This window comes from Pagrus major, chromosome 8 (genome assembly GCF_040436345.1).
Source record: "Pagrus major chromosome 8, Pma_NU_1.0".
In the NCBI taxonomy this organism is placed as follows: Eukaryota; Metazoa; Chordata; class Actinopteri; order Spariformes; family Sparidae; genus Pagrus; species Pagrus major.
The window spans coordinates 16,325,215-16,336,835 of NC_133222.1; the positions used below are offsets into that span (position 1 = coordinate 16,325,215).

General features: G+C 40.2%; 1 protein-coding gene across 1 annotated transcript; it reads right to left on the reverse strand.

The window, feature by feature from the left end:
- Positions 1–1,636: 1,636 nt before the first annotated feature.
- Positions 1,637–11,224, reverse strand: LOC141000949 (overexpressed in colon carcinoma 1 protein). The gene is made up of 5 exons (XM_073471838.1): positions 11,182–11,224; positions 5,846–5,870; positions 3,667–3,702; positions 2,779–2,858; positions 1,637–1,641 (listed from the first exon to the last, which is right to left on the reverse strand). The coding sequence occupies exons 1-5, from the start codon at positions 11,222–11,224 to the stop codon at positions 1,637–1,639; spliced, it is 189 nt and encodes a 62-aa protein (XP_073327939.1).
- Between the last annotated feature and the right edge of the window lie 397 nt (positions 11,225–11,621).

Below are 11,621 nucleotides of genomic sequence, written 5' to 3' on the forward strand. Positions count from 1 at the left end.
GGATTTAGCTCTTCAGTGGGAACAATTGGCTTCCCGCTAAACACATCAGATGGCTGACAAGTTGGAAAATGAACATTGTTGAGCTTGAAGGTTCTTTCTTGACCTTTTGAAGGAGCAGTTGGATTCAAAATACATACAGTTTGTGACCACACAAAACACACGAAATGCTATTGCAGTATACAACCAACATTTCATACTTTCCACCATGACAACTGAAAGACTCCAAGTGAAAGGACCTTGTCGGAGAACATTTTGACTGACTAAAACGCCTTTCATGGGATTTGTTGACATTAAGAAAAATCCACAATAGCACCAGCTTTATCCTCCAACAATTACATACAAGAGAACAACATTCACAATTAAGTGAGAAACATGTATAAAATAGATTGTAATAAGGTCAGTGCAGGTGCTGCAAATCAATGCTAAAGAAAACGTCAGAAAAACAAGCGCAAGTAAAACAAAATCACCACTTCTGTCTCTTTTAGTTGTGTCCTTTGTTCACAATCTTTTGCAACTAAAATTGACATTTTTTTTCTTTTCTTTTTTACACATAAGGTGATGTTTATGTTGTGAGATGTGAACAAACTGTGCAGTGACTCTGCTTCTGAGAAAGATTAGAAGAGCTGTGTAAATTACCCAGCAGCACTAGAATCAGAGCTCTTCAGGGGAAAAAACAACATGCTGCAGAGAGAGCATGACTGAAAGAGAGCGAGAGAGAGATCCTCTCAGTATCATGAGTCATATGCTGATGTTACATAATCAGTCTAGGGCACGAGTTAAGTGACAACACCAGGTACGACCCAGTTGACATTGCCAGGACATTTTGGGACATGGATTGTAGTATTGGAAGTATTTAGACCCATGATTAAATAAGAGCCATTTTCAGACTCTTCTGGTTGAAATCGATGCTTATTTCAATAACGCCGGGATGTTTTGTGACGAATTAAAAGGAATGTGTTGGCACTTTTCTGTGCATCTCTCTCTGTCTCTCTGCCTGTCTAACTCTGCCACACAATAAATCATTGATGGCATCTTGAAGAAAAAAACTGAGCAGTGATTATTATTGCAGAGGGCTATTGGGAATGTGTGCGAGTCCCAGACAGTTAGTTACTGAGTTGGCTGGGTCCCCTGTCTCCTCCTGAGAAAGAAACGTTCCAGTGCTGCGACCCAGAAGCCAAGACTGCTGTCACAATGCCCGCTGCCGCCGCCCACAGCTGCCAGTCCCAGGGTGGGTGCCTGTCCGCTTTGATGTCCATCTTTTTTTGCAGAGTGAAAGGTGATGATGGATGCCGTATGCAGACCACCGCTGTGCATCCCTGCGTCACTGTGCCACCCATGACTCCATGAGGCAGCGTCCTCAGAGCCCCGGCAAGTTGTCCACATCCCAGCTCCAATGAGTGTGTGAAAGCCTGAGACTTTATTCAGTGTGTGGTGAACCAGAATCGGAGCACTTACATGCTCTCTGCTTGAAATGCAAGTGTCTTTGTGTGAATGAATATGCAGGATTCTGTCGTGACAAAGAAAAGTAATTGGCTTTTTATGTGAGTGTTTGTACAAGAAATACAGAAGAGAAGGGTGAAGAGCTGATCAGTCAGCCTCGTTTCTCTTACCTGTGTTGTGTTCCCTTCAGTAGCTGCTAGTCTGCAGGAGAAATACAGAATCAATGCAGGGTAATTATCTCACAGATTTTTAGCTCTTTTGTTTCTGACTCAATGTCAAGACCGTGCTCAGAGAACACCCACGCACTCTTTCCGTCAGTTTGAACTGAGACCTCAATGGAAAAAATAGTTTATAGATGTTGTGACATAAGATACAAAAACAAATCAGTTCATTATAAAAATAAATCTCAATGAACGTAAGGTCAAACATGACAAGAGGAAAGCTTGCAGAAAATAAAACATATCAGTTTACTGTAATTTCCTCACACTGCTCACTGTACAAAATGTCAAAGTTTATGTTGCTTTACTATTTCCATAGCTGTGTCAGAAAGGCAGTTACATAAGCAGTGGCCAATTAAGTCAATGCCACTGTGTTAGAACGAATAATGCTGTTGTTGATCTATCATCAACATAGAGGAAAAAAACAAACTTTTATACAATTCAAATAAAATGCATTTAGCACATTCAGCCTTTACATTTGGCCAAATCAAACTATGCCTTGCAACTACAGGAGTACCGTGTGTATTCTACAGCATGTGAGATGTTTTTTAATGCTGTATTTTAAAAGGCCACATGGAGAGGAACATTCTCTTAAAGTGTTTATCTTCCTTTTTGGACTGTCGTGGAAAATCCGTCCCGAGTCCTTCACAAAGAAACCCACAGTCAAGCAGCAAGTTGTCCACAGGCTTGTATAGGCAACTGAGAGATACGGGGAAGGTCTAGTTTTTCTTTTCACGTTACAATCCGCTCACATATGGCTAATAAAAAAGCGATTAATACACGTTAATGTCTACAAATCATTACATGGAGCCCCTTTAGAGATTTAGACATAAATTCACTAGTCCTACCCAACCCTTCTGGTAACAAAGGGAATGCTTCTCGTTAAGATTCAGTAAAAATAAAGGTCAAATACAATCAAAACTGCTGCAGGCAGGCTGTCGCTTCATGGGGCGGCTGCTCGGCCACTGGGGATTACTTGTCTCACCGCCCTGAGCTGCTTCACTATAAGATGCTCATCAATTTCAGATGTACCATCGTAATATAGCCTGCAGTTCAACACACCAACAACAGCATCCTGAATATTCTATGCGACGTGCAGTACAGCGCTGTAGATGTTTACCTTTCCGTGTGGACTTGGACTGACTAGCAGCCACAGTGCTCAGGTCCGCTGGTAGACCCACATACACGCCACCATAGTTCCTGAGAGGAGAGGGAAACAATGTAGAAGACAAAGTAAGGATTCAATTGTTTTATTACCAGTTACTTCCAATTACAGGCCAGTTCATACTTTAGCCTGCCCAGTCACCAGGAGAAAATGTTGGCAGTCAACGTTTCTGCAAACCGCTGATATGTTCACAATTGTAGTGTCATAAACTATGTGCTCCATTAACATTTCTACGTGTCATATCATGTTCACATTTCATGATTATGCCCTGACTGTCTTATCAGGATGTGGAGGCGATGGTGGTGGAGTGCAACTAGGAGTGATATCAGTTTGGTATGGTGTTTCGACATTTGTAAGTGTGACGGCACTGGATATTTTCAAGGAGACTTCGGGACAATTTCCAGCCGTGTTTGAGGCAACAAAGCAGATATTTTAAGCCAAAACATGATGTTTTCCTAACTCCAACCGAGATTTTTTTGTGCCTAATCCCAACCAGAGCATAAGCACAGCTTTGTCAGATGATAAAATTGAAAACTGGACTTAAGGACACATAAAGTTGAAACATGTCCTTGTTTTGCAGAATCGTACATTACTAACATTTATACATTCAACATTCATAAGAGTACAATCTTTCTATAATTTAAGTTAGATAGTTAAATGTGTCATCTAATGACCACTGACTTTTTGGACTTGTCATGGCAGAAAAAGCATGGTTTTATTACGGTAATAGCATGAACAATGAGCCAGCTAAATGGAATTCGGCCATCATTAATTTTATTATTCACAACCAAGCTGCTTTTATTACTGTGACATGTCAAAATCTCTTCCATACAGCAGAAATACCTTCTTTTCTCATCTTCTGCCGCAGGATCTTCTGTCCTGATTAAGAGAAAAAGCACAGGTCAGGTCAGCTCTTAGGAGCACAGAGGACATTACAAAAACAAACAAACAAACTAATGAGAAGCCGGAGACACTGGACTGTGGAGCTGCAGAGCTTTTGAGTTATGCTGCATTAGCCCTGTAGGGATCATTGCTAATGCACCTTTGGGGGTTCTGAGCAACTAAACCAATTTTTATTTCAGGTCCAGACGATGCTACTGAACAGTGAGCTTCCACTGCTCCACTTCTCTTATTTCTCATTGTTTGCTTTTTTGTTTTTTGGGCTGACAAAAAGCTGCACCACCAGATTCACTGTGTTGCTTTTCCAGCAAACCAGTTTTACTTTTGGGGGTGCATTATTCCATTAATCTTGTGGTTCACTAGTAATCTATATGTATGTATGTGTGTGTGTGTGTGTGTGTGTGTGTGTGTGTGTGTGTGTGTGTGTGTGTGTGTGTGTGTGTGTGTGTGTGTGTGTGTGTGCGTGTGTGTGTATGCGTGTGTGTGTGCATGTATGTGTTATTTTGCTGTGTAGTACAGTCCTAGGAAGCTGTGATTAGCTTTAGTGAGTCAGTAGTGTGCTGCTGTCAGCTCTCACGGGTCCTGTGCTGGCGGCTCAGATGGTTATCAAGGAGCGCACGCACAGACACACATACATATACAGTATAAGCAGAACACACACACACACACACACACACACACACACACACACACACGCATATCCATTGGTTCCAGGAAATGCTTTGCAAATGCTGCCCCTCCCTACGCTTTGATAGACGCTAACTGTAGATGGCAAAGGACAACCTGTCCTCTGTATGACACACAAAAATATCTGCATTTGCAGCGTTCTTAAGCAGCAAGAAACCCATTTTTTATAGCACGACAAAACTTTTTTCTTCTTATCAAAAGAGATTTACAAAAGAGCCAGTGTGGACCTGGTTTCATGGTCAAATATCTATTCATTTATTTTATTCTCAATCTTTTTTTTTTTTAATGGGTTTGCTGGGTGGCGAAGAAGGAACCAGAAGACCTCACAGTGAACTACAATTTCAACAGCATTTGTGAAACTTTGGACGACTAGTCCTCATTCTGCCAGCATACCTTATCTTAACATCATACTCTCTCTCCCTCTGTCCCTCTCTCCAAACTACTTGAAGAGAAGTGAAGAAAAAGAACATTGTTCAATATCACATGCAAATCAAAGAAAAACTGATAACAGTAAATCATTTCATGAAACTTTTCTTCATACTGTGACCCCTCTGAGTTTTGATCAACTATTCCCCTTCAGTATAAACAGAAAAAATAACCATATCCAAGCTTAGAAAAGTGATGTTCCATCAAAATCACTTTATTCTCAGCCTGTCATTAGAAATTTCACCAAAAATAAATCCTTTGCAATAACCAGATCCTAATTCTTCGCTCCTCAGTGCAGTTGGGAATCCTTGAATGACTTGGATGAGACCAAGAGTCACGTGACATAAATTCAGTGAAATTTCTGCTGAACTACCGGCTTTGTTTACACCGACCAGAGAGGAGAGGACAATAGAGATCATTGAGAGAGATAGAACATGAAAACAAGAGCATGTGGTACCTGCCCAACCCCCTTTTTCCCAGTAGTTGTGACACTTGTGGGTAGATGAATGAGGTTTGTATAGATTAAATAGACTCCGTACTTTCTTTTCAGGTTGTGTAAAATAACTTGTCAGAGAAATTCAACTTTTTCTTTTTTATGATTTTTAATATAAGAACTGTGTCTATGGCCGTGCTGTTTCCATAGTAATGGAGGACATATATATTACTTATATATTACCGTGAAAAACAAGCTCACAGTGAGAAAGGATGTGACAGGAAGTGCCAGGGGTTCAGAGGGCTGACGCTTTGAGTTACACTTGCTTTAATGTGCTTTACTGTGAAATGCTTTAAGATCAATGATACACATTTACATTTGTGTGGCATCAATGCAGGTCAACATGGAAATAAAAACACAGACGTACTGTATACTCCATGAATATTTCATGGGTAGATGGTGTAAAAAGCTCCTTTGTTAAGGCGATCGTGTGATCTGAATGTATGAAGCCTGAGGGCCACAGATGATGAGCTTCATAAATACTTTAGATAGTAATAAAGTGACTGATGTACTTACACATCTTTGGAGACTTCTGCTGGCCCTGAAAACACATGAAAAGACAAGATTTAATTCATCTCGTAAAGACTGAATCCCAGTGGGTTTACAATACATGCACCATACATCAGGTTTTTTCAAAGGGCCATCTTTTAACAGCCAAGGGATGTGAATACAAAGACAACTAACAACCACCACTATGCGATAAAACACATTTATGCACGTTTTATCTAACAGCTCCCTGCTCACTATTTCAGAACATGTCACAGAAATCAGTTGATTTCATGGCTGGCACTAAATATGATGCTAGTAACACTCCTTTAATTGTTCAGAGAAGTGAAGTTGTGGACCTCCAGCTGGCAGCATGAGAGCACCTGAGAGATCTCATGGACCTCCTTTTATAATCAGGACATTCAGGACGTGTGAGATAACACATTTAATTTGTTTTCCTAAACTATATCTATATATTATGTGATTGTGGCGTTTCAGAGATCAAAAAACGCTCAGAGAGCTGTGAAAAACACACATCTCCTGGCTGGACAGTGAGAGCTACGAGGCAGTCTGTGTCAGTGTTCATGTGTTTTTAAGGGAGGGGCTGTGGAGAGAGGCCTGATGGGAGGAGGTGGGATTTTTCCCTGTTGGTTTCTTTCAATGTTTAGCTTTCCGTTTCTGGTTTCTCCAATCTTACCACCCCCAACTTTAAACAAAGTGTTTTTGTTGACTAAACCTAACCACAAACAGGTGTCAGGATGCAAACCCAAGTCTCATGTCAAGATTCAGCACTTCATGGCCCCCTCCACCAAAGTCCAACAGTATAATAACATAGTACTGGTAAAACTTGAAATGATGTAAAAATGATGTACTTTACTATTATTTACTATTATTTTGTGGATATTAGCTTACATATTAAGATGCGATACATTAAACTGTGAAATACAGTGTATTAGAGTTTAAACTATCCATCAGTCTGATAATGAAGTTGTGCCAGTGCAAAGTTGCACGTCTTTAGGGACAAGGTTTACCTGTTTTTACTAACTGTATTACATATATGTCCTGTTCATGGAATACAAGAATTGGAAATGAAAGAGTTTGTTTGTTTGTTTTTTCATCTTTTTGTGCAGATTAAGCAAAAATGTATTGAATGCAATGTAGTTGTGCCTCGGGATGATTGAAAAAAGGCATATCTTTAGTTTTCTTCAGAAATAGCAGATTCATTATTCACATTCTCAGTTTATTTTAACGCAAATATTATTTAGATTTCTTTATTATTTGAGATGTATGAAAGCATTTATAGCCTAAGTTTGCAGAGCCTGTACAAATAGCACAAAACACAAACAATGACACAAAAAAATTACCTTTAAAATTTTGAATACACGATTTCTACTCTAATGTAAAATGTTCAGAGTAATGCCGCTTTTATTCAAATTGATTTGAGCGCTTGAGTTTGAAGTATATCTCTAGTAATGGTTTTCAGTATAGGCTACTTAAACTCTCTAAACAATTGGCTTCTTTACATGTTGTAAACTGACATACAGCGTAAATGCTTCAATGCTAAATGACACCCGTTGTGCTCATCCCTGTGCTGTTTGACTCTTCTATGGTTTATGACAACAGCTCATTCTTTGCTGAACCACAGACAGTCCACAGATCTTGATTTGAATTGAAATGAGATCATAATACATTCAGTAGGAGGATAATCTAACTTCCTGCTTGAGCGTACAGTATCATATTGACAGGGGTGGAACAAAAGCCCCAATTCAATTGTTTTTCATTCCATAGAAATGTGTCTTGAAAGAAAAAGATGTGATAGAAGAAAACTGGAGAATCTACACTACGCAGGAATGATGTGAATTTCCTCCTTGTAAAAGGAATCAGGGGCTGTTTTACACGGTAAATGTCTGAGTCTGCTGACATGACACAGGCGCCTATTCAGTAGCCTGACAAAAGCTCATTCATATCCAAGGGTGGACATCTGGGTGCAAAAAATTAGGGGATGAGCAATGTGATATAGAATGGACTGAGGCGATCATTTGAGTTGGTTAGACCACAGCTTGACATTTACACACTCTTGTATGACTTCCGCCATGACTTTGGTCATGGTTATGATTTAATGACCATCTGGAAAAAGACATAAAAAACTAAAAAAGTCAAAGGAAACGCGTTTCTTTCACCACCCAATTTAGCATATATTTAACACACGCCACAAACACATGATAAAGTACTTATATGCAGATTTAATGGTGAAAAGTTGATTTTTGAATCTCATACCCAACTCACCAATACTGACACATCCCAAAGTGTCAGCATTTGATGAGTTGGAAATGAGACTCAAAAATCAACTTTTCTTACAAATAGCACCTTTAAAGACATTTTTTATTCTTTATCAATATTTAGAATTTGTCAAAAAGTCTACTGTTGAGAGACATATTTTATATTATACTATGTTTTTACCTTCCGTTTGTTATTTGGTTGGTTTGTCAGTGGGATTATACAAAAACCACTGAATGGATTTGCACAAATTTTGGATGGAGGATGGGTCTCTGCCCAGTGACTTCTGGTGCGGATCAGGATAAAGGGGCTGATCCAGGAATTTTTTTTCTCACTTTCTGTAACATTGCAAGATAGGGCATTTTTCAACATTGCATGGGTCTTGATGAAAAAATCATGCTTATTTAGGTGGCTGATATCTATGAGTGAGTGCAATTTGACGCATTTCCTCGATCTGGTGATCTTAAATTATTGGTAAAGAGTTATGGGTGGATAGAATCGGATTAGGCTTGATTGAATCAAAGGGGACTGTTGGGCCATGGTGGAGGTATGCGCTCTACTGAGTGTCATTCTAGTTACAAAAGTTTTTTACTGGATTGTTTTCTATTCTCTGTTCATACACCAGCCTCCAATAGTGGGTGCCCTCTGAAGGGTTTACAATCAATGACAAATACATTTCTAAACACTTTTATCTGCTTACAACTGAATTATAATGCGTAATAAACAGCTGATTAAATGTTTATCTAGTGCTTAACAGGGGGGATACAAATATTGCAAGAGGAGGTGCTGCTAACTAAATTCTACAGAAAAGAAGAGTGTGCGAACACCTTAACCCCCATGTTTAGCATTTATAAACAGTAGATAAACACATAATAAAAGGTTTATTGCCTTTAATGTAGTTGTGCGGATAGAAAGATGTTTCTTGTTTATTAATGTACAGCATTTGTAAACAATGACATAGAGTATTTAATAACATTATTATATAATTATTAACAGTTTTTGCCAACATTTTAGATAAGGGAACACATATTTAAGCTGTTAGCATTGTTTTCTCATTTAAATAAGTATTAAATATCTCAATATTTCCACAGTAATCACTGTTATAGAGTGTTTGGTCAGTGACCCATAACTCTCCTCCCTTTTCTCATGCAGTAAAAGAGAAAATACATTTTCTGGTGTCCCTGCCCGCTATATCCAATCAGGACAGAGAACTCTGCTCGGGCAACGCACAGGGAGCGGGATCCTCCTGTTTACTGGCAATGGCGAAGCAGGCAAAGATACCAATTTCAGTGCTCCCAGTTATGGCTTGTCCTGCCAAACATGCCAAGTGATGGAAACGCCTGAAGAATAGAAATGGGCAAAGAGAGCTGCCTCGAAAAAAAAGAGAAAGGAAGGAGTCACGCAAGTGTGGTGACATAGAGAGTAGGGAGGAGATTGCTAACTGCAAAAAGGACAGGAAGTTAGCTAAAATGACGACAACGCTTATAGCAGATTTAACCACTGAATAGTAGCATGCATATGAGTATCATACTTGCTCTTTATTAGGCTTCATAGAGCACTTGTTTTATTATTCTGCATGAACAACTTCCTTACGATCAATAAGCAGTAATAAGAAGGTTGTTGAGGGAAAACTTAAGTTTATATGTACTTGCAACAACATTATAGTGTGTTTTAAATCATTCTTTAAATGTCTATATGCTGCTTATGAATGCAAAACAGGTAGGGTAAAAATATTGTTACATTAAAATAATGAGTGGGAGCAGGAGCTGCTTCTATCTTAAGAAAATAATACTGACTCTGGTCAGGTGTCAGCTGGCATGATCTAATAAGAACAGCCACTACTAGTCCACATTTGTCAAAGTGACAGGATGTCACACGCCTTTGACATTGTGCTGATGAACGCTGACCTCTAAGAAGGACAAGTAAAACGGATAAGACCTGCTGTGCAGCAATGAACACAGCTGCTGCCCATAATCACAACAAACTCAGACACCGATTCGGATGTTTGTTTGCAGACAGTAGATCAAATTTAATGCAAAAGATAACACTAGGTTCCCAGTAGCTGTCTGTGGCTCTGTTAACATGCCTGCCGAGCGCTGATTAGGCACCTGCAAGCACACACACACACACACACACACACACACTCACACTCACTCACACATTTACACAAGCACAAACCATACTGCTTTAATGGGCACTGGTGGTGAGGTAATCCTGCAGATACTTCAATCTAATTATTACCTAAATTTGACTGTGGTGTCCAGAGATTTGCTCCGTTTCATTTTAAACAACTGAGAGAGTTGTGTTATTTGAGGAAAAGCCTCAAGAAAGAAGGATTTCTGTACGAGACATTGTTTTTTCTTCATTCAAAAGGTGTTTGTGAATGAAACCTTGCCATTGATGGAGTATTTCAAAGCCGCCTGCTTACAAGCACAACTAGCGTCAGTCAAGTGGGTAGACAAATGGGTAAATGTCAATGAAACTGCTTGTCTTTCATCCACAAAAACCATGGAAACCAGCGCAAACACACAGAGAGGAAGGAAAAAAACACAAGTGACCTGTGGAAGACCTGCTTCTGTATCCATGCAGACGTTAACACTGTAATTACAGTATTGGTGTCATTGTCATGATCATTATCAAAGCAGTACATCCCTGAGGCTACTTCTCTGGTGTCTTATACCAGAATGTGGGAGACCCAACATCCATAGGAGACCACTACATGTACACACACACACACACACACAGATGCACACACAGAGCGGGAGCCAGAAAACCGCAAACTGATCAACATACGGGGGGGGGGAAATGAATTATTGCAGACATTTTGGGACACTAACATACATGACGATATACAGCTGTCCTTTTATTTATGAATGAAATCAACACACACACATAATACACACACACACGCACACACACACATCTGAGGACGAACACTGAATGCAAGGGTAACTCTGCCACACTTCATTTACATTCAAAACACCCTCTCCCCTTGGTGCTGATACAGTGACAACTCTCGCTCACGCTCGCTCACACACTCAACTGTTCTCACACACACATGCACACACATTTTCCCTAAAAACACTCACCCCCTCCTGAGGTGCTGGTGGCTGAGGAATTGCCACAACCCATTTTGCATCGATGCTGCCACCGTCCAAGCAGAGCTGGAGACGCTTAAGAAGAAGGAGAAGGAGAAGAAGGAGGAGGAGGGGGAGGAGGAAGAGGAAGAGGAGAAGGAAAGGGGGGAGACCCCAAACACATTGGGAGAGAGGGAGAAAGTGAGGTAGAATGAAGGTCAAAGACACGTCTCCCACTGTAACACCGGGATCTCCTTCGGTCGTGCCCCTCTCTCGTCAGTCTCGCTCCTCTCTGCAACGCGATGGAGAGCTGAGAGCAAAGTGAAAGCATGGAAAGAGAGGCTTTTATACACACACACTCACACACACACCAGGAGAGAGAGGGGAGAGAGATGCTATGCCCTCACATGATTTGCTCTTTTCCTCCACCCTGACATGGTTTCCCGGGTAAC

Coding starts and splice junctions, on each gene's coding strand:
- LOC141000949 (XM_073471838.1), bottom strand. CDS start 11,224: ATGGGTTGTGGCAATTCCTCAGCCACCAGCACCTCAGGAGGGG. Junction 3,703..5,845: donor GCAGAAGTCTCCAAAGATGT/GTAAGTACATCA, acceptor TCTCTTAATCAG/GACAGAAGATCCTGCGGCAG. Junction 2,859..3,666: donor GCAGAAGATGAGAAAAGAAG/GTATTTCTGCTG, acceptor CTCTCCTCTCAG/GAACTATGGTGGCGTGTATG.